General features: G+C 39.5%; 1 protein-coding gene across 1 annotated transcript in view; it reads left to right on the top strand.

Moving 5' to 3' along the window:
* oxr1a (oxidation resistance 1a) overlaps positions 1–24,516 on the top strand; it is a 161,749-nt gene that overhangs the window by 11,577 nt on the left and 125,656 nt on the right. The window contains exon 2 of the mRNA XM_044207162.1: positions 2,011–2,096. Within this exon, the coding sequence (XP_044063097.1) occupies positions 2,080–2,096 (17 nt within the window). The 5' untranslated portion in view covers positions 2,011–2,079. The remainder of the gene's footprint in view (positions 1–2,010; positions 2,097–24,516) is intronic.

Raw genomic sequence — 24,516 nt, forward strand, 5'->3', positions numbered from 1 at the left:
TTTCCTCTAGCACCACCAGGAGGTTTGTGGTTTTAAAGTCCTACAGAACTGATCACGCTAGTCATTCCTTTTTGCATTATGTCAGAGTTTTAATTTATTCTTAATCATTTTTTAATTATTAAAAGGAAGGACTAAAGGTCTTTGGGGAAATGTCAGAAATGGTCTTTTTTTTCTGCCTCAGTGTGTCAAGTCTCAGTGTCTGTGTTTCACAGCAGCTGGCAGGCTGAGCTCCAGCAGGGGAACAGGAGAAAAAGAAACAACAAACGTTGGTAGACAGTGTGTTTTTAGCATTGGCATCGAAGAGTAAGGACCACACTGGCATGTAAACGGGCCGAAGTAACATTTGCAGGTACGTTAAACATGCTGCAGACCAGGCAACGATATCTCCCATCTCTTTGTTGAAAAGAACTACAGAAGTGTCAATAAATCGTCAGGAAATAAATGGCTGCAAAGCCACCATTGCTGGTAGTTACATCTAATAAAATCCAATATAAACACAAATTTTAGCGAATAAGTGAATTTAAAGGGAACTATACACAGTTTGTTTGTACAGTATCTGGTTTCACTTGTTAATGAACTTCTCCAAATACAAAAAACAGCTAATTTATTGCTGTATCTGGTGTAATGTGTGAACACTCCCAAGTCGGAATGAAGGGTGGTTTTCCTATTCTTCCCATTCTGTCAACATTGCATGAATGCAGCATTAGTACAACCTCACAGAACTAATAGCATGGCTTGAGACTCTTTTTGTTTGTTAAAATATATTTTTTGTGTACAGTAATTGAGCGTAAAACTGTTGACAACAGCTTTTACCCTTATCTGAAATGTGTGTTTTGTTTGGCTCCTAACAGTGAGACTACTCTAATCCTTAATCCAGCTAATTGCATTATCAAACGCACGTCATACCTTGAAAGTAATGCAATGTCAGAACAATTAATCTTAACTGCAGGCTGCATTTAAAATATTTTCTTGTCTGCCAAACATGATATGAAGAAATAATACTAATATTTGGCACTTTGGCTGCTTGTCTGTGCTGTTATCATCTGTGAATCATGGAAGCCACAAAGTTGGCTGCTGCACTGCCTTAGATTATTTACAGAAGTGAGTACATCTGTGGTTTCCATGTCACCTGAATGAATTATCAGATGTTTCCAGTGTCACACTACTTTGTTAACCTTTACGCCTGCTTATTCAGCTCTCCTCTGCTCCCTGCCAGTGTGTAGGAGAGAGGAAACACACTCCAGGTTTTATAAATGAGATGATGTGTATGTGTGTACATGCTCGTTCGTCTAACTGATGGAGGGGGGAAGAAGGTAGATAGGGCCGAACTGGGCACTTTAATCACCCCAGTCTCCTTCCCTTTCCCTCCATCTTTCCCTCTGGCCCTCCACTCATCTCATTACAGACAAGAGAGGGTGAGAAGTGAGGCCTGCATAGACCTCTGCATTAATTATTGAACCCTATCTACTTTTACTCCAGCTCCTCCTCCAAACTCTCTGATAACCTTTACATAAAAGAGCAGGGGCTAACTCCCAGCCATTATACTGTGCTACTTAATAGCCTGCATGTGACATGTTTGCCTACACAAGTAGATAATTCTCCTTTCTAAAAATGCATTTTATTTTTTTCTCATTGCTCCAGTTGAGCTTCAGTGTTAATGAATTCCACTTTGTTTTAAATGGGTGCTGTTGTGCCGAGGAACTATAAAGCAAGTAATTATTGAAACATTTGACTCCATGCATTGTCTTTGTCATGTTGACTGAGTTATGCTCTGCTCATTGCCTCCTGCCATTCCCAGTCAATTTGAATTGCTCAGTTGGAGGCCAGCTAATGGAGATTGTTGAGGTCAGCGCAGCCAAGGCATCCAGACAACTTGAGGGCGACCTGACTGTGATGCTGAAAATCTCACTGTTATCTCCTTCTGTCCCCTCCCCCTGTCTTTTTGCTTTGTGTGTGTGTGTGTGTGTTTGTGTGTGCGTGCATCTCTGTCTGTGTGCGTGCTTCCTGCAGGTTTGAAAACTCAACATCAAACCTCGACCTCCCAAAGCCTCTGAGCAGGAGAAAGAAGACGCTACCAAGATGTTCAGCACCAAAAGGTCAGTACAATGTCACTTCTGATCTATTCTTATCCGATCATCAAAAAAAAAAATAACGTCAGAAATCTCAGGCCGTTTTTAAAATGGCTTCTGCTGATAATGGCTGACATTTCTGGTCAGCTGCGTTCCACAGATGACTTTGGATGTGAAAAGACATTATTGTGAAAGGTTCATTTCAGGTCTCAACACAAAAACCATTCCCTTTCATTATTTGTTTAGGTTAAAGTCCATTAATTATATAATTTGAGCCACACTACCTTTACCCATATGCAATTTTGAATTGATAGTTTCAGCTACCACATTTCTAAATAGGCAGACCCCAGGGAACCCTTTACACTGAAGTGTAAATACTCTCACACAGCCGTTGCCAAGTTTCGGACACCCAGTTTACAGTCCTCCTTGGTTGTGTGTACATTCTGTATTTTTAATGTGGCTTGTGGTAGTGTACAGTCTGCATAAATCATTTATCATTTTGGCTTTTCTGGATGTTGACTGCAAGGTAGAAGTGGCCACATTGCTTAGCCAGTATGTGTAAGGTGGGTTAGGTGGATCAAAACAAAATGCTTTTGGTTGTTTCTTTCATGTTGTTTTAATCCTAGGTGGAACGGTTCACAGCTTGGGTTTGGTTTATATTTGAGTATCTTTAGTACTGGATACATTACTGAGAACAGCCCATTCATTCTCCCATTGAAAACGCAAATGAATTTCTCTTGAATAATTGATCCCATGAATTCTAATAGAACAGGGCATTTTGAATCAATAAGGTTATAATGTGCAGGCATATTACCTTTAAAACCTAATTCTCTTTTCACAGCCTTCAGCTGTATAACCTAGGGAGGTCCTGTGGAGAAATTACGGCCTGCATGACTATAGTTTTTCAGCAGGAAATGTTAAATCGAAACAGTGAAATATCATTTATGTGTGGACAGCCCATACAAGGGGGAAAAATCACAGAATACCATTTATTTTAGAATTTATTCAGAGAGATTTCTTTGAAAATGTGCACAAAATGTATTTTTACATGTAGATGACACTTGAAATATAGTTTTGACAAAGGAAATAACTTATTTGACTACAAACTGACAAAATACAGTATCTGCAAGTACAGCATACAAAATACATTTTTATCATACAGAACCGCTGATTAAACTGTGTGTTTGTCTGCTCTAACGTAAGCTGCAAATGTTAGCATGTCTGGCTAACTATCTTACGAGCTACAGTAGTAACCTAGCGTTATTTCCAAGGCCAAGTAGAATTTCATACTACATTATTTTGTGAGGCAACGGGATATTTAAAAAAAAACAAACAACAAAAACATAGATGGCACAACCACTGTGTAGTGTTTTTCCCACTGTGTGGAAGCCGGCCCTAAATGCTACTTTATCAGAGTGAAGGGCAACATTAGCAGCTCTGTCCTGCTCTTTATTGAAATGGGTGAAGTTTACACAGAATGGAGAGCTTGATGGACGTAGCAACGTTAACTAATGTGGACGGGACTTTGTGCTCTGATCACTTAAGGCCATTCATGTGTGGAAATCTTTGCTTCATTTCTGTACCTATTGAAATCTGTCTCTAAAGCTGCTCGACTCTGAGAAATTAAAACTTGATGTGAAATCGAGGTATGTTGTGTGTGTGTGTGTGAGAGTTAGAAAGATGAAAGCACACCGCCTGCAGTCCCCAGCCATAACTAAAGAGAAATTCTTCCTGTTTGCATCCCAAACCAAGGTTTGTGTTTAAAAAAAGATTTTTATTTTTACAGATATGTTCTACAGTACCTCTAGTTTTTATAGTTTTGCAACTGATCCTTACAATATCAGATGTTCACACTTGACCTTCAATATTCTAATACTCACCGATATTCTACACGCACACAGAGTTATCATCTGTAGCTAAGCCCATATGTGAAAGGGCTTCGTATTGATGGCAGCAGAATCCCCAGTGAAGGAACCACATGGTGAGATTAAGCTGACATTCACCTCTCAAGTCCTGATTTACATTGACAAAGAGGACCCGCCCCTGCATTGGTAAGATATTGATTGCTCCCTTGGCTACTAGTTGACAGTCATAGCGTCACATATAAGCCACATGAGTTTTTTTTTTATTTGTTGTCTGTCAGGATGAGACGTCCACAAAAACAATAAAGGAATGTGTTTACAGTAGGAAGTTTGTGTTGTGGGAAAGTGAGGTGTAGGGGGAAGTTAAGGTATCGTAATGTGATGGGGACTGAGTGCTGTCACAATGCGGCATCCATCCACCTGCCTCCTCGCAGTGTGTGATCATCATACTGTGGGCGAGAAGATGATTAAACCAAGCCAGCTCTCCATCTTCAGGGAGCTGTGTCAGCACAGTAGATGACATGGATATGCTCCGAATGACTGTAATAGGCTGCCATCTTGAAATTCAAAGACTCAAAGCTCATTCACATTTTGCTGAATAGGAAACACAGCATTTTTCTCCCGCTAAAGTGCTGAACGAAACATCAAGTGGAGGAGGAAATCTGTGTATCTGTCAGAGATTACTATGTACTGTTGTGGCTTTATCTGTGGGTTTTTAATATTGGGTTCCCTCGAGTGATCTCCAACAACACTTGCGTACAATGCAAGAGCGTAATTAAAAGTCTTTCATTAAAATTGAATCAGTCAAACGTCTTAACATAGCAGTTTACCTTTTGATTTGAATGGAATGAAGTGTGGAACAGAGGCACGGATAATAAATCCAAAGCATTAGCACTTTGTGCTTCTGACTTTGTTTAGTGCTCTTTCCTCTGATATGAGCTGTTTCGCTATTATGGATAAACTGAGAGAGCACGTATCCACAGCCTGATTGTTTGTTTGTGTTTGTTATGAAGTGATGCACCATAGCTTTGATTTGGGTTACAGATTTAAACTCTTACTTGCTATAGCTGCGTCTGCCTGCTTGCATAAATCAACTCCATAGAGAGAAGAGGTATGATTCTCTTAGAATTTTGATTACATTTCTATTGTTTTCTGGACAGAGAAAACAGTTTGTGCTGAATGCATCAGAGATATGTGGGGCTATTACTAAAGCACATCCCTTTCTACCACAGCTAAATAACAGTCACTGAAAGGTTGTAAACGAACTTCCATGTTAAGTCCTGCGTCACATGTTAAGCCATTTAATCCAAACTTCTTATGTAATGAAAATAAAAGTGAATGTACCCGAATTGTCTGTCATATTCATCCGTTGCATTGTGAAATGGCATGTGCACCATTGAATCTTAAACCAAATGGAGTTTTACAACAGACAGATCATGTAAAAATATTAACATTTGCCTTAATTTTCACTTCCAAAAGAAGTAAAACTGTGGCTCGTTTACAACCAGTGGTAAAAACCAAAGCTGCAAAACCACGACCCATTGTAAATAAACAGGTTATTCCCTTAATACTCCTGACTCTAGGCATTTTTGTAGAAACTTTTTCACAGATGTCAAGGTTTGTTCAATGTCTGTTTTTGTCTTTTCTCCAAGCAACAAGGTTTCATACATGGCTCCTGGATCCTTTTTTTGTGAACCAGTGTGCGTGGGCAAGGATTCTGTTCAGGATCTAGAGGAATGTTGTTACCATGTTGCCATTTGACTGTGACTATTTATTCCAACCTATCTTCTCCTTGTAACTATTGTCATCTACCCTCTAGAGGTAATACAACAATTTGGTCTCAGCTCTCAGAACAAACTGGTATTAAGTATTGATAATGTGTAATATTCCCAGACTTGCATAGAGTTCTGTTTGTATTTAATTTTTGTCACAATGCTTGTTCAGTTTATACCTGAAATGGTGCAGGCCTCATGTAACTCCAGCTCTAAAACACAACACAGCCTCAGTTTGACCCCAGGTTTTCAGCTGAAGTCACTCAGCCTTATCTTCCCGGGCTGTGGAGGTATTTGCTCGGATGACTGTCACAAAGAGTAATTCGGTTTCCATCCTTGGTTGTCGGCCATGTTGGGTCACCAATTCACAGTAGTTCCTCCCAGCTGTTTTTCAAAACTGTCAGGACAGGAACAGGAAATAACTGTCGTGCTGGCAGCAGCTCAGACAGAGATCTTGGAGAGACGGCGTGAAGGTGTTACAACTGGACTAGTAACTGCTTTCAGTGGGAGCTGTAATGAAATTGTGCCAAACCTTTCCTCAGCTTTTCCACATTTAATCTGACAGAGTTGATGTTTAATGTAGCTTGATGGGATGTGTGCTACACGCGCATTGTGGGATGGCCCATTATAGTCATACATTGTGGAAAGATGCCTTCTTGTGGTAGTTTCTTCCTCAGCCTCACTGGATGACTCATCACAAACAATCCAAACAAGAAAAAAAGTAAACACCTTTTAGCGGTCATGCCACATGCTCTGTCCATGATATGTGCAGTATGTCCTCGGCATTATCTTGTACCGTGATGACATAGCATGCATGTACCTGCACCTCTGCCCTCATCTATACAGCAATCAATATGTCACACCCTCATCATGGTAGTCACGCTTATAATGACATGTTACTAATTAGAGTCTTAACAAAATATCAGATCTGACATTGACCCCCACTTATCCTGACCTTCATAAGGAGTAATTGGATATCTGTCTGTAACTCTGAGCTGTTGATCGACATCAAGGGGCCTTGCACTTGATTGCTTATGTATGCGGAGGGAAGAGAATGGTGTCTGGGGAGTGGAGTGCATGCTGGGATGTGTTAACCCCCTGCAAAGGCCTGCTGATTCGATCACGATGAACAGGTTGCCATCCCGACGCCGCACACTGACTCTCCTTAGAGCGACCTTGAAGGGTGTTGCAACAATGTGGCTGTGAGTCAGTGCTTGAAAGCTACACATCCAAAGACATTATCTGTCTTGCACTTTGAGGACTTTGTAATGTAGTATACATTCGGCTGGGCTGTACATGATTGATTTTAGTTGAATACTAAGTGAGTTTTTGAATTTAATTATACTGCAACTTGGCCACAGAAAATACTAGTTTCTGAGAGGCTGGCAGGTGTCCATTATAATCAAATAACAGGACACCTCAATAGCCCCAGTCAGCATTTTAACCATCTTTGTAAAGCAGTGCACAAGGTACAGTATGGTGAACTGCAGATATCAGTAGCAACAGTACTTCTGCTTTGTGCTATAGTCCCACTTAAAGTGAAATTCTGGTTTCATACAACCATAGTCTTATTTTTGTAGTTTTGACCCTTATCCCTATTGGTAATAATAACATTTTACTCACCAAAGTAACCAGCGACTTTGCCACAAACACGAGTGGTCAGACAATAGTATAAGTTATAAACAAATCTCTAGGTTAGTCAACCTATTTAGGAAGAGGAAACAAAACTGTCTATTTAAAACATCCACACAGACTGACTTCCTGGTTTAACTTTGTACTACAATTCAATACTTGCCACAGTTGTGTACGGACAGTTTTGCTGTGCAGTTAGATTACAGTATTATCCAACACTGTCTAATATAACTTGCTATTTACTATGTAGTGCACTATATTTACACTACATAGTGCCTTCAGAAATTCCTACAATGGAACGAAACAGTAGTGTCCGTTGCATGGACTTTCATCTACCAAACTCACAATGAAATATTTTCTTCATGTGAAAATTAGTCATGTGACAGTACACCTGTGAGTGATGACACAAAATGAGGATGATTCATAAGTGTTGATGGTGTAGTCCCTCATTCGTCCAGGAGTGTTCCATCGTAGAAAAGGTTTCAGTCGTAGTCATCTGGACACTGTTCAGAATCTAGACCTGATTACTGGGCTATCTTGGAAACAAAAGAAGGTCAGTTTCAGGTGAAACTAGGCAGGGTAAACAGCAGACACTCAGGAAGACTCCTGCCTTCGGGCAGGGCTTAAGCAACACAGAGTAGCTTAAATTTCTGAGTTCTCAGACCATTTTCACAATTGAGAATGACTTCCGGATGGGAGCCGAAACGTCTTGATTCTGAAAACAGTGTCCAGATGACTACGGCTGAAACCTTTTGTATGATTCATAAGTGTTCGAAATCGCAATTGACTGCTGACAATAGAGTAAACTATTGAGCGACTATAATAGGTAGTAGTGAATGACGGAGTGACGCAGCCTAACATTTTGGGTGCTTTCTTTTGGATTTATTTTAATTTAAGTAGTTTTGATAATTTGGTTTATAAGTAAAATTTTTATAACTGATGGAAATCATGCCCAAAACAACAAAAATAAGACCCAAGTTGTAATGAATCGTATCCTTTTTAACTCCGTGCTGAAATGATACTTACTTGCAAACAAATTTTAATCAATGCATGATGACCGTTTAAACACAGCTTCTCTTTTTACTGTACCTGCGGTAAGTGGCCATAACCTTTTTTGTTTGTTAAATGTGACAAAAGTTTAACAAACTCTAAGACATCAAAGAATGACAAGAAAAAAATTAGACCAAAGGAAGAAATATATAAAAAATTAGAGGGTGAAAAGACAAGATAGAAAAAAAATAATTCTTCACAAAATCGTTTATCGAGCGAAAACAGTTGTGATGTGCAAAGTAAACTATGGCGTTCTTGATATGAAGCAGCCATAACTTCAGTACAATAATACACTCTGAGGTGAGGTGTACCGAAAATAAGGGACTAGGTGGAGGAAACGCCCTCTGTTATGTGTTGTAGAATTCTTATTTATTTTCACTATCCGTGTTCTCTGCATTTTTATATTTTCACAAATGTGGACATTTTTTATTTACACAAAAAACTTAAGCTACACAGCCAAAAGTTGTTTAAGGGAAACAAAAGTTTCTGACTGGACGCGAACCAGGGATGTTGTGGTTCATGGTCAGCGCCCTAACCCCTAGGCCACTAGGCCACCCCGCATTCTACAATATTACACGCATTTGTGTTATTATACCAGATATTGGATTCCAATGTATAGCTAGCCAGACTCAAAGTACATGATCACAGCCCAACACTCAGTAGATGTGATGTCAGTCATGGTACAGTCACTGCTATGCTGGAGGTTAATGTCAAAAAGTTGATCCATCTGAAAAAGTCAAAGGTAGTCTAAAGGTTTTGGTGTCGGCCTCTAATTGATAAAAGAGCCAGTGCTACTCTCTAGACTCCCCATTTAGCTCTGATGTTCAACAATCAAACAAGCAGTAATCCATCATATAAGAGGCGCAGACAGACATACGTAAGGCTCAGCAGATCAGAATGCAGTGCAGCTACAAGATGTGTTGTCTTTTGAGAAAGTGATGGTGAATCTTTCTCAAGTGAAAGAACTTAATAAGAACTCACCTACATGTAAAACCTATTAAGATAAGACCCATTCTGTGGGGCAAAGACAAATCATGCAGTGAAGTACAAGTAAATGAGGTAGACTCTGGTCACACTAAAAACACTAAAACAAATAACATCATAAATGCATGTAGGCCTTGGATGGGCTGTGAACGAGAGACGACTACGCAAGCCTGCAAGAACAATGTGGATATAATCAGTCTCACGGCTGAAGATGTCCACGTTAGTCTGTACCTCCGCTGCTTAGTGTAACAATGCTGACGGCAGCAGCATTTTGATCAGGCAGCCTTCGATGCAGCAGGTCTTGAACATAGGAAGTGACAGCATCAGTAATGGAGCCTGAGGACTGCTAAACTCTGCAGGAAAGTGATGAGGAGAGGGCTTTCTGCTGGCACAGGAAAGATGGAGTTATCAAAGGTCAAGGGATACATTCATTCTACTGTTTCTTCATGGTCCTAAGCAGAGTAACCCTGAATAAATAAACAGGAAAAGGCTTTATATGTGTCAGTGTAGAGCTGCAGCTGTCGATTATTTTAATAATCAAGTATTCTACCGATTTTATTCCATCGAGTAATCGGATAAGAAATACTTTTGCTTTATTAAAGAGCAATAGTAAATATGCAAAAGAGAAAATAAGACCGGTCTCTTAACATGAACAACTAATTGGTTTCCTTTTTATTGCTTATATTGCATACAATATTATCTGTAAAAATAAACCCATTTAGTGCATTTAAGTGCCATATAACATTCTGGGTTTTAAAGAAAACAGGTTCTGAAATGCAAAAACAAACACCTTTTTGCTTTAAAAAAGGTGTGTGTGTGTACATACTTTTCAACTTGTAGTTCTGAAACTTAACTACTGCTCAGGAATAACGTAAGCCTTTACTGTCTTCTTTGTGGCATTTTGTAGGAGTAATAATAGGACAGTAATAATAATCTGTGCGAAACACAGTGCGCTGTATATAGTTATATGGATTAAACGAAGCTTCGATGCAAATGATTTGAATCGATGATTTTTAGTAATCGAGTTACTCAAGGAATTTCAGTTTCTCTGTATAATGAAGGCATTGTTAAGTCTAACTTCGCTTGTTGATTGAAGGCAGTTGAATTGACTGACTCATCCACTCTATTGATTTTGCATGCTGTGTAAAGAAAGCTGAAAGGAGCAATGGTCGATAATCAGTGGCCAGAGATAAAATCATAGACAAGATGACGCCTTTTGTTATATTTGTCCAGGATGAGGCGAGTTTACAGCTTACTGCAGCTAAGCAGGTTGATGGTGGTAGTATTAAAATCCTGGCCTCGTGCTCTCTCCTCTAATCATCACTAGGATAAACACTGCTACCATGACAACAGCAGACAGCTGTCTAAAACACATGGCCTTGGTTCGCTTCAAGTGCATTCAAGCAACTTTGACGACAGATTGTATCCTCCTGCTTTAATCATAGTAAAGTTCAGATTGGTGCTCTTTATGTTCTGTCAAAAAATGGTTGTAAAATAGCAGCCCTGGCCTTTTTCAGTCTGTAATTTTGTGGAAGAGAGACCTCCATGCAAGTATACCCCACCAATATGATGTGTTCATCTGATGTGTGTGTGTGTGTGGAATTATGAAAGTGGTAGTGGCACTTTTGCATGGAAAACAACAAGAGCCCACAACCACTCTCGAACCTGAGTAGAAACTGGTGATGTTTCAAAAGATAGAGACCTCTAAATATGGGGAAAGCATTTAGCAGTGCTAATTTTGCAGTATTTATTGCTTCACAGGCAAGAGACCATTTGCATTTGTGCACGACCTCAGTTTGTTGTAAATGTCATTCATTGCCAGTTTACATAAAGTTTAAATAAAACTTCGGATTAAAATAGAGATCTTTTTTATTCATTGCATTCTTATTCCTTTTTAAAACCTGATGCCTACATTACCCTCAATGCAATGCAGTGTGATTGCATTTGATATGTTTAATCTTCCCCTTTTTAAAGCTGAATCACCTGGAAACAGATGATAAAAGCAGTTTTTGGGCCAGACAACCAAAACAATTAGCTAAAAGATGCTAAAACATTTCATACAGCTGAGGGGAACTGCAAAGTTGGGTAATTCTGTGTGGGTTCACACGTTACAATAACACACTATGTATTCTGTAATGTGTTTATGTTGTATGTAAATGTATATGTTATGGAGGAATGCATAATGGACTCAACATACCAACATTTGTGTGTTTGGGGACATAAATATCTAGTATATATATATATATATATATATATATATATATATATATATATATATATATATATATATATATATATATATAATATATATATATAGTGGTCAGGGATGGGGTGTAGCTCCACCCAAAGGCTCCACCTCACCTTTATAAACCACAACATCAACATATAGAAACATTAAAAAATAGCATAAAGGTCACTGTTGTTTTTAGGATTTGACGTGCATGTTTTGTCATTGAGGCAGATAGTGTGTTATTTGTCCCATCCTCGTCCTCCTCAGTTTCCCACCCCAGCACTTGTCACTCATTTTGATGAGCTGTCTACTACAACCTAGAGCTGTCCACCTCTAGCTGGAGGCTATAAATCTGCAAGAAAAAAAAAGAAACAAACAACAGAAATGTTCAGTGTTGAACAGGTCTTGTCCACTGGTCACATGTTCCTTACTGATTTCCCCTGATGTTGCTGTGACCTTTCTGTGCTTGACACTATACTCCCCAGGAGCAGGTTTTATGTACATATACACGTGACTTATAATATAAAACACAGGGTAATGATTTACGTTGTTTAAATGTGTGAGTTGGTGCATGTTGTAGCTTTATGAGAATGAAGTATTTTATTTTTTTGATTTCACAGTTGCAGCTGACCTGAAGCCCCTCAATAAGAGTGTTTGGGGGGGCAGAACAAAGAAACAGCTATACGTTTCCTCAGGAGCCTTAATCAGTCCAAATGTATTGCCTCAGATATCAGATCAATGTACAGAGGTTGAATGTCACCTAGTGAAATTGGTGAAAGTGAGCCTGCAGGCCATGGGCACCAGCTAATGAAATTTTGATGCAGCTTTATTTAGGACTATATTTTACAGGATTACGTTCCAGGCTCCGTTTCCCACTTCAAAGGCGAGCTTTCACCACTGCTGGGGGTGGGAAGCCTAGCTGCACCATTCCTCAGAATAGGGAGGTTCCTCACAAATTTGTGCTTGGGTTGTCTTCCATCATTCAGAAGGCTTTCAAGTGATCAGTTCTAATCTGACTCACTTTATTTTTCATCCTTTTCCCACTTTGCTCTGTTAATCCATGAAGTGAGATATGCAGCGGGTTTTGTGTGTGGCTCTCTCGATTAGATTAGTGCTTTCATCACTTGTGGCCAGATGAGAGATAGAATGACTGGGGGTGGGTTTATAGAACTGCCAGCTCTCTCGATTTAAATGGTTCTGGAGTGGTGAGAGCTTTACCCCAGAATGTACACTTGATGGGCTGTGTATGTTTGATAATGTTAATATTTCTGCGGCTCATATGCATTCGCATCCTAGAGCTGATGTGAATTCACTCGTTGCATATTTCGGTTGTCTCAATGTGTTGCGTGCATAAAGTGAGGCAGCACGGTTAATAGTATTAAAATCACCATCTCAATTCAGGCCTCCATGCCATCTCTTTTTTGTTACATTCCTGCTGTGTTTGCATTATCGGGGAGATCCATTGCATCGAACCAAGCGCTCCCTAGCGCAATTTCTCCCTAAGCTGCATCAACAAATGACAAGTGTATGTTACTCCATGTGATGAACTGTGTACAGAAAGGGGGGGGGGCAGGACACAACATGTGTGAGAGACACAGGAGGAAAATGCAGTGAAAGAAAAAGCTTCCAAGGAAACCCAGCGATGGTGAGGAAGAACAAATAAATGTATCCACCCCCACTTCTGACAAAAATCCTGAACGTACCATAAAAACAGTTGCGCAGTCTGCTGTGCGGAACCAGATTCGACAGTGATGACAGTCAAAAGCACCCATGTTACTTTGCAAGCAAATGTAACACCATGCAATTGCACAACCACCTAAAACGTCACGGAAATTCAACATCATGAAGCTCTTTATCATTTTATCAAGGCCAGGAAAACTTCGCAGAAAAAAGCCAATTGCCCGACCACTCCGAAAAAGACAAATGCTACATTCTCCTAAGTTAGCCAATAGATATGGCTCTGGTCGCCACTGCAAAATAAGGGATTAGTGCTTTGTAGGACAAATGCTACTCAATGCCTTTCTGCAACTGTTATTCATGTGGTGCAAGCTGCTCAAACATTATACATTAACATTAAGCATCAAGCATCATTTTGAGGCCATGGAAGATTGATGTGAGATGGATTTGCTTCTATTTTAATAAATGCAGCTGTCTACACAGCCTGCATGTACTGTGGAAACACGACCCAAAGTGTATTTTACTGCTATTATAAAACAAGTCTTTTTTTTTTATTATTATTACTATGTCTCAAGGTGACGTGTTCAAATTGCTTGTTTCATCCGACCAACAGTCCAAAGATATTCAGTTTACTTTTACTAAAGTAAAAAAAACTAATTTGCACTATTGGAAGCTGGCAGCAGGTAATGTTTGGTATTGTTGCTCGGAAAATCACTTATTTTGATAATCAGTTAATCAATTATCAAAATAGTTGCAGAATAGTTTTCGTCATTCTCATTTGGACCAGAATCATGTTACCCTAGCATGTAGAATGCAGATTAAATCATAAACCTTAAGTACGCTGTGCATGCACTCATACTGCAGTTCCTGGCATATGACAAATATCCGTGTTGCATTCAAATACAGCCCACCTTCCCCTTTGGCCTTCTCCCTCCTCATTCCGACCTTTACCATTCCCCCTTTTCTCGTCCTCTTGCTGGATGGATGGTTTGCAGCTCAGCTAGGTAGAGCAGCTGGTGCCCCAGGAGATCGCTGACCTGGGGTGAACGCAGAAGAAGAGTCAAATTAGCGTTTTATTTCATTACTCACATCGAAACACCAGCAGTTCTAAATGTCATCCAGAGGGTAAACGCTGCTCAACCAGGGGGAAACAACAAAAACATCAACAGCACCATCACAACACAGGAAGACCATACAAATTTACATCTCCAGTACTGGAAGCAGAGCTGGTGTTTATTTTATTTTTTTTTATGGATTTTAGACTATAACAGTTTTTTGTAATGCCAACAGCATCTCTTTCTTCCTGTTGTCTCTTCCTCTGTTACTTCTGAGGGTACAGTATTATGTCATGCAAACAGAATGGGCCAGTGGTAGCCAGAGAGCAGCAGAGAGAGCACCTCCGGGTGGATGGATGTGTTTGTTAAGCATGATAATTCACTGTGGGGAGAGTGCCCGAGGAAAAGAAAACAACTGCCACCATTTCAAAGATAGCCTGCCTCTGTAACTGTGCAGTCTTTCTCTGTCTGGGCTTTTATCCTTGTGGCTCAAATTATTCCATATCTTATATAAGGACAGATTAAGAAAAAAATAAATAAAACTTTTTTTTTTTTTTTTTTTTTTAAACACTGAGTCCAGAAAAACGGCTTCAAACAGCCAGCAATTAGGAGTCAAATGTGCAGCGTGTACAGCTATCTCCCACTGCCATTGCATCTAATTCAATTTGCTGACTGCTGTGACATTTTTGTGATCATGGAAAAGTGCAGTGGCTGAATTTATTGTTGCAGGGCTTCTGCTTTTTTGATGAATGCGCTCTGAGCTCATCCTTATCTGGCAGCAAGCATTAAAACATGAATCGTACCATTTGTTTTTCTGCCTTTTTCAAAAGTGACCGACCGATCAACACTGGCATCTAAGGACAGCAACATGGGTTAAGGTGACCAAAATCAAAGTGATGCAAATGAAGGACTTCGTGGTAGTCACAGCAGGACAGAGCATACATCTTTACAAACATGGAAATTACATATAGTATCTGTCATATATATAGGCTACATATGTGGGAGTTACATATATCGCATATGAGAATGACTGTCACTGTTCAAAATTAGAACATTTTGATATATGGTCCATCAAATGTACTCATCGTGCTGTCCTGTGAAAACCATGGATCTCCAAAAAGTCAATTTTTCATGAGCTAAGAAAAACAAGTCTGTTTTCATCTTTTGTGATGATGTATTTTTCAGATAATCCAATGGGTCTATTATCCAATGGGTCTATTTAGCGAATTTTCTCAACCTATGAAAAAACTGTTCAGTTTATCAAAAAAAACTAAATTATCAAATTTGGAGATACATGGTTTTCACTGGACAGCAACAACATACCTTATATGGTACAGATGGCATGCAGTAAATGCCCCATTCATGTTTTTACCATAAAATTAATATAAGTGAAGGAGATGTAACACACATATGTTGCGTATACTGTATAATAGCCATACATGGTTATGTCTTTCATATATATATACAACCTACTGGATACATTTGTAATATACTGCACATTTACTGTACAGTATTTGTGAGTTGTGAATACCCACGGATATCAAGTGACTGTTTTTTTCATATTGGATATCTGCTGTATATATTGTATACATACAGCATTAGTTCTAACATTTAAGGATCATTAAAGATGAATTTGGAGCTTCACTTTGTTGTTTTGATGTGTGAATTTGTAGCTACCATGTGGTCAAACGTAATTTCCAACATTTAACCAAAAGGTTTATTTGAATAGTTTGAAAGACATGATTAACTTGCTTGCCAGATCTGTTCTTTGAAGAAGTTTGAGACAATAAGCCTAATAATAATAATAATGGTGTTTTCACAAGGCTGTCCTAAAAGAATGGAGGAGAATTGAGGAAAAACAGTTTGGACACACGTCTCTATTTGCGTGGTAAATAAACTATGAAAATTAAACAATTGTTCAGTGTACACTAGTACATTGACGTAAATTGTAGCTTCCAATTATTTATTTTTTTTCAACAAATGACAAACATTTAACTGGGAAACCATACAAATTATTGTATGATTTTTCAGTAATTGTACAGCTCACATTTTACAGTGAAGTCTAATCCTGGCAGCAGAAAAACAGTACTATGTATTGTATTAGTAGTGTAATTTAATTGTAATTTAGGATACAAACATGATGGTGAACCAACATCATATTAGAATGTTGATTTCAAAGCATTTATATTGAGGCTAAGCCTGTATTTTTATTTTAACCGATTCATAGGCCCATAATATCACTTGTTGGCCACAACACTTGGTTTGTGGGTTCAACCACTTTAATCTGATTGGTTGTACCGCCTGTAGTGGTTTCTAGCAGATCTTTTGTATGGGCTTGACTTTACAGGTCTTGTAATGTATGAGGAGGAGATATAGTGGTCTCTGAGCGCTATTAAAACTAAAAGCTACAAGCTTTTCTGTATTGAGAGGTAGCCCAATGTGTCATTGACTCTGATTTATAGCTTTACAACAGGTGGCATGGTACATTTTCAATGTCATTACTCAAGTTAATATCTTAAAACACTAAAAATACTACAATTCCTTCTTCTTATGTAAGAACTGGTGTTGGGAGCATGATTCTTGATCCCACACATGTACAAAACAAAAGTTGAAAATTGAGTAAATGAAACATTATCATGACGCTGGCACATTGCGGTCATGACAGCCCTGCATTGGTTCTTGAGCCGATTGCATTTGTCAGGGAATGTAAAATCAAATACAAGGCTGTTATGAATATCCAAAAGAACTCTACAGGTGCAATCCTCTTGACTTAAAAAGGCCCTTCAGCTACCTACCACTAACGCCCTCTCGCCCAATTGCAAGTATAAAAGTAGAGTTTGACATGCAGTGGAAGAGCTGTAGAGAAATCAGAGCATTGGGACATTTTCATGGCGAGCGTAGGTATTACGACAGAGGGAAGAAGGTGCCAGTTCTACTCATTTTACACAGGGTTCACAGGAAGGCTAAGGTAGCAGCGTCAACAGCACGCCAGTGCTCATCAGCCTCCTACACGGACCTGGCTGCTTGCTCCACTTACTCCACTGGGTAGCCTGCTTTTTCTTTCCCTCCTTCAGCCCTGAAGTAGTGCAACTAAAGTGGCCTGGAAGGGCTGTAGAGATTGGACCATGTGCTCTAGTTTGGCTAAATTTTCTTCCGTTATCAAGAGAGAGGATGTAAGAAAGAGATTCTACTTTGAACCAACAGTAGCTGGACAGGTTTTTGTTAAGGAAAAGTACTCTTAAAAACAGTTTTAAAACATACTGTATGTGATTTGAGGCCCATGAAGCATTTTAGATCAACCTAGTATACAACTTTATACCAAAGAACAAAGAATTATGCTACAGTACTTTTGGAGAAAAGTTGTTTCAAAGTAATAGTTCTGAATTTGGAAATATGCGTATTTACTTTGTTGCTGAGTTAGATGAGAAGATTGATAGCCAGCCAGCAGCCGGTTAGCTTAGCTTAGCCTAGCACAAAGACTGGAAACAGAGCCAAACAGGCAGTCTGGGTCTGGCACTGGAGTCTTGTCATCACCGTCAGGTTCCCAGAAATAGTCCTCCCCAAAAACCACAAAGCCTTTTGTTTTGTTTTTTACAGATTAAACAAGATAAGAAACAAGATATAATATGTTAATTAGTGAGCTTCAGAAGTACTGGTAATTGAATTTTGTTACCTTTGGACCCTGTGTACTGGCTGTAGCTTCATATTTACCTGAAATATTTCACACAGTGTTGAATAATTCCTTTAAATATTATCAAACACAGCTTATGTAGGATGCGTATACATTTTGTGATGTCCAAAACAACCAGCAGAGGGACAATTAACTAAGAGACTAGAGACCAGCATTTAAGAAAAAAAAAAAAGCACCAATATAATGTAGCCTGATATTTTAATTCCCGTGGTGCTTTTTGATTTATGTACTTAAGAAAAACTGCATGATTATGAAATCCATTTTTGCCCCTAAAACTTGCACACACTCACTCACACATACAGTATATATTCATCTTATTTTCAGGTTCCACTGGAGCGTCTCTAAATGATTTCTGACAAACCTACCCAGTGGTACAGAGGCATCTTAAAATACACTGCCCTTTTCTCTCCATCTCCTCCTGACTGCTGCTGAATTCAAATCCCATCTATCCCCCTTTCCTGAGCTCTGTTGCCTAAGGTTGGGCCTGTGACTCATCATAAAAAGGAGTGAGTTAGATAATGTGGTGGCGCACTGAACACTACACACAGCATACATAGAAAGAAATACTATATTAGAGCAAAGAAGTAAGTTGAAGTTCAATAACTGAGTGCTCTGTGGACATTATGAGACTGCACATGAGGTGAGCCTGCTGAATCATACTAATGAGGCACTGTGCACAGGGGGATTAGGAATAAATGATGTAAGGGTTGGTATGGAAAACATATATAGCTATCTCAGGGAAGGTTTATTATCGTTTTCCATAGCTAATATACTGAAGCGCACTTATTTTAATTTTTTTTACTATGAGCATTCATAAAATATCAAAGGTCAATAACCCATGTGTCAAGTTAATAAACTATAACTGTAATTTATTAATAATTTAATAAATTATGAATGTATTCACTCTTAATTCCCAGTATTCAACAATATAGTCAAATATAATAAAGTATGAAATAAAAAATCCAATTGCTACTTGCATATTAGAAGAAAACATAGAATATATTAGAAAACCTCTAACATGGCTGAATCCATCTGGTTTGTGAAATTATATGTAGGAAGGGAATGTTGTTCTGCCATTATATATTAACACGAGGAATTAAAAGATAAATTAATATTTGTGTCCTTAAGATCAGTAATGCTCAACTTGTATCTCCTCCAATGCACCATTAGTTTGATTGATTTAATTTGGGTAATTTTCTGCAGTCGAGATGTAATAGATGCTCTTCATTAGGTTTTGATGTTATACAGTGCATACTATACTACAGTGCACTGTAAATAAGCATAAAATACCTTTTTAATAAATCATGTTACAGGAGAGATGTCTCTGCATTTCCCAGTTGTCAAAGCAAATCGCCGAGCTGTATTGCTATAAAATAGAAGCTATTTACAAGCTCTATATCTGGCAGAGGAATATCAGAGTGAAGAACATTTGACTTTCAACAAACATGAGCTGGTTATAAACGAATTCCCGACTCTACTGTATGTGTACTTTGTGAATTGCACATTGTTCTCCTGTGCATTCTTCTCAAGACTGGAATAAATCTGCTCCAATGAGACTCGTAGCTTTTCTCTCCCATTTCACAAATTCTGGCTTTGTAATGGCACTGTCCTTTGACCTCATACTGCTGCTCAGTCTATATCTGGGTCTTACGTGTCTCATGTGTATTACATGGTGATATATGTGTGTTTGATCCACATCCCAGCTACTGCTAACTCTTAAATCTAATTCTAATCAAATGTAATTCACTGTCCTGAGCTGTGAGCTCTCTGCAGTCTGATTGCAGCGTGTGATGTGTTTACAGTCTTACTGTGCTGATTAAGTGCTAGGAAGGTTGTTCCCCACCAGCCACAGCTAAATTAAAATGGGGAGGTGTGAGAGGTTCTGTCATCACCAGCTTTAGCACTTCTCACACAAGAGGAGATGTGTCACAGAGTAAGCAGCAACTGCTTGCTCACCTGTTAGGATTACGGTAAACTACTTCGAAATAGCTGAAATCGAAGAAATGCCCAGGATTTCCCCATTAATTGTGGAAATACTGAATAGCGATCTTACAGCATACAGTAATATTTTACAATTGACTGTTTGCTAAACCGCAATTTTCCAGTAATAGCTTAGCAATGGTAACTAGGCACGGCAAGCCTGTCAAACTTTCTTTACATGTAGAAGCAGTATGCATGGAGCTGCAGTAAGACAGATGCCTGACATATAAAGGGGTTTGGAGGGCTGCAAGAGTTAGCATGTCCGATTAAATAGCTTACTACCTACAGTAGTAACTTGACCCTTAATTGCTTCCTCAGCCAAGGAGCATTTTGTTAGATAACTTCATTTTTGGAGTGACAGGTTATGTTTACAAAAAGCCCCATTCACAATAGCACATACACTATCTAGTATTTCCCCACTGTGTGGAAGCTGGTCCTGGATGCTATCAGAGTTAAGCGGAACGGGTTTACTCTCCAACAACTAGGCCTGCACGATATGAGGAAAATCTGCAATATTGGATAACTTAGTTCAGTATTGCAATGACGATATGACTTTATGATAAATAAAGTGTGCATATTACTATGTCAACCTGGTTGTCTTAAAATTCAGAACAGGATTAGAATTTAATATTTTAAATATAACTAAATGCTGTTTCTAGATCAGCAACAGTACTAAGTTTACTACAACAAAGTCACTATATAAACTCAATAATATCTCACTGGAAACACATCTAAAATGTCAATAAAATAAATCATATTCCTAACATTAAAATACTGAGTGAAGTTTAGAAAGAATGAAGAACAAACATCAGTCAGTATCAGTCCCTCCTCCTGTCCTCTGTCCTCCTCCCTCTGCTGCTGCTGTGATTCACTGCAGGTAAGTTACCTGGCAGAGGGCTGGTTTGTCTCAGCCAGCAGGAAGTTTACAAGAATTTGCCAAATTTTAAGGTACGTTGCAAACTAAGAAACAGTTAGACTATATACATATTTTATTTTAGCTTGTTTGTAACACTTCACTATTAGCCAAGCTAGCGCAGTGTGCTTGTGTAAAGCATATGAGAGACTGCAAACAGAGCCGATTTAAAATATGGCTTTCTACATGTTGACATGTTTATGCTTGTTGAACAGGTGTATTGGCTTTTTACTTGCGAAGGTTTTATTGCACTTACACTAACGAGCGTAGTCGTCCTCAACTCGAGTAATCTTCACTTCACTGTCTCCACCGTGGCTCTGCTGGCCGCTGTGCATGTGGAGGAGCTCGGCTCCGACACAGAGAGCAGGGCAGAGGCTGCAGCGTGATGATAAATACTGCGGTCTTTAGCCCCGGGGCCTGTTAAATACCAGGTTTCCGTTCCCATCCCTAAATTAAATGATTTTTCTTATTCATTGCGTTTGTCTTTTGCTATGTGTTTATCGTGCAGGCGATGAAAATACGATACACTGCAATACAAGAACAGTACTGTTTCTTTATTTCCATGTTTTCTACATGGATCATCGAATGGATGTTGAAGCCTCTGAAACCACAGGTAGTGGCACTTCTTGTTGAGGGCCTCTGTGTTTCCACCCCACTCCAGCCTGTCATCCAGGTGCACTCCAAGGAATTTATAGGAGTGAACCACCTCAACATCCTCCCCATGGATGGATACAGGGGTCAGAGGAGGCTTAGTCCTGCAGAAGTCCACAGTCAGCTCCCTTGCTAATGTTCAGCTGCAGTTGATTCAGTCTGCACCATCCAACAAAGTCCTCCACCAGGCCTCTGTATTCCTCCTCCTGTCGGCCACTGATACACCCCACAATGGCAGAGTCATCAGAGGACTTCTGCAGGTGGCATGACTCTGAGTTGTAGCTGAAGTCAGAGGTGTACAGAGTAAACAGGAAGGGGGAGAGGACAGTCCCCTGAGGGGCCCCTGTGTTGATCATTACATTTCCTGACATGCAGTTCCTCAGCTGTCTCCCAACAGCAGAGGCTGTATGGTGTTAAAAGCACTGGAGAAATAAAAGAACATGATCCTCACTGAGTTCCCAGCCTTGTTCAGGTGGGAATAAGCCCGGTGTAGCAGGTAAATGATGGCGTTGTCCACTCCAGTCTTCTCCTGGAAGGCAAACTGCAAGGGGGTCCATTGTTGGTCTGAACAGGGGCCTGAGGTGGGAGAGTATCCGTCTCAAGTGTGGATGCTGACCTTTTTCCTAGCTTTAGCCTCAATCTTTTAGCATATTATGTATGTAGCCACAAAGTGCATATTTAAGATTAAGATAGATATTAGATATTTAAGATATTTAAAAGTAGTCCGCCGGACAAATAAAATATTCAGCCAGAGGCAGCATTTTCAATGAACTGAGGCTAATGTTTAATAAACTAGGCTTAATAAACTATCTAGCTAGCTAGAGCCGAAAAAAAATCTGCTAGTGACAGTAATCATTTCAACTGACAGAATAGACGGTTGCCGGCTAGAAATGAGAAGTCTCCGTTTGTCTACCTCTGTCTAAAATTAAGAACCTCTTGTTTCAAAAATAACTAAGAATTTCAAGTGGTAAATCTGTCACCATTATCACTGTAAACTGCACTGTTCTGTGCGAGAAACGGAAAGCTTAACAGGCGTAGCAACAAACCTAAGAGGGGCGGGCTTAGCGAACAGTCAGATGAAGAAATGCTGGATAGTGCTTTTACAACGTAATGGTTTACAATTAGTTAATGATTAGCAACAATGTTTAGGTTGTCAATGTTATATACTGCAGGATGTACGGAACATCTTGGCAATAAAATACAAAATATTAAAATACTTTGCTCAACAGCTCCCCTGGAGGCAAATATTCACTAACCAAATCAGAAATGCTTCAGTTATTTCTGATGAATGAGGGTATGGGAGAGACATGAGCATGCCAGCATCATATATTTATATATATAGATTTTCACTCTACTTGGCTTGTGAAATTAAGACATCCATATTTGATGTCCTGTCCGTGTTTTTCTGAGAACATCCTCTCTCCCAGAGACCCGTCCCTACTGCCCTGCCATACAAATCATCTGTTTCTGATACGCTTGCCACGTGGACCCTGACAACCGTTCTCTGTGGGTATGACAGGGTGGCACTGAGAAATGCATGAATCCCATTTAAAGAACATGTAAAGCAACAACTGGGTGACTAGCAGCAAATTGTCTATGTGGCAGAGTAGCTTTACAAATCATTCTGCCTGAGAGCCTGCAGAGAGAGGCACATACAGTCATTGTCTGCATAAATGGAGCATCACTTGCTAATGTTGACATCTGACGGGTTAACAGCGAGTGAGATTCAGTGCTGTGTGGGCATGAATGTTCAATTATAGGGACCATGATACTGCTTCCTTTTCCCTTTTTAATACCCACAAACCCTCAGCTGTAATGAGCTTTGTTCTTCCTGGTCAAGGAATTGAAATACACTAATAGACTGTATCCATCCAGAGAGGAAAGCTGGCCTAAACTAATAATTCAGGGAAAATGGAGAGGTCACACCAGGGTGTCTGCTGATCTCACTAATCAGCCGTCCAAAACAGAGCCTCGAGGAACAGAAAATGAGTATTCAGTCAATTCTTTCTTGCATCATTTTGTTTTCTACAGGAGCACTCGCCTTCATACAAAATTGCTTAGCAGCTTCTTCAGGGTTTTAATTATGTGTGCTGCTTGTTTGTTGCTTGTTTTTGATTGTTGTTCACTGGAACAATCCTGTTCGTTATGTAATGAGAAAAATGAAATAAGATTGTGAAATGATACCATAAAACAGACAACACCCATTTGTGATTACACCTGTATTTGATCGCTAAACATGTCATTCCAAAGCCACGGGCCATAAGATGCTGCTGTAATTGCCTCCATTCTTCTGGTTTCAGGCTTTGTACAAGACGCTGGAACCTGGCTGCAGGGATTTGTTCCCATTCAGCCAAAAGAACATTAGTGAGGTCGGCCAATGATGATGAGCGATTAGGCCTGGCTCGCTGTAGATGTTCCTCACAATAAATTGGCTAACATGAAGACAATGTCAGGCTGAAAGAATGACGTCAAGCAAAATGGCAGTTCAGTCTGATTAGCAGGCCAGAGGTCAGGGCACTGTGCAGTAACATCCTTACTTTATGGGCCTGTATTTGTGCACAGAGGCATTACACAAATATGAGGACAGGGGTGTCCACATACCTATGGCCATACAGTCAGCGTGCATCTATTAAAAACATTAAAAACTCATAACTGAGATGGAATGATGGTATGAAATGTGGATGTTACCAGTGTCTCTTTCAGGATTAAAAAGCTGCTGGTACCTACAGTAGCTCAGTTTCTATGTTGTCTTCATATATTTGATCATTCCAGATCCATGGCCACCTCATAATGATCCCACACACAGTCAGTGTGTTGCTGACTGTGGCTCTAACGAGGCCTGATAAATGATGTGTTCTCTGACCCTAGAGAGAGGTGCAGGAATCAGGACGCTAAAGGCAGTGCGTTGAAACCAACAGGGCTTTAATGACTGCTGCTGTTAAAGGAGCAT

This window comes from Siniperca chuatsi, linkage group LG9 (genome assembly GCF_020085105.1).
Source record: "Siniperca chuatsi isolate FFG_IHB_CAS linkage group LG9, ASM2008510v1, whole genome shotgun sequence".
Lineage (NCBI taxonomy): Eukaryota > Metazoa > Chordata > Actinopteri > Centrarchiformes > Sinipercidae > Siniperca > Siniperca chuatsi.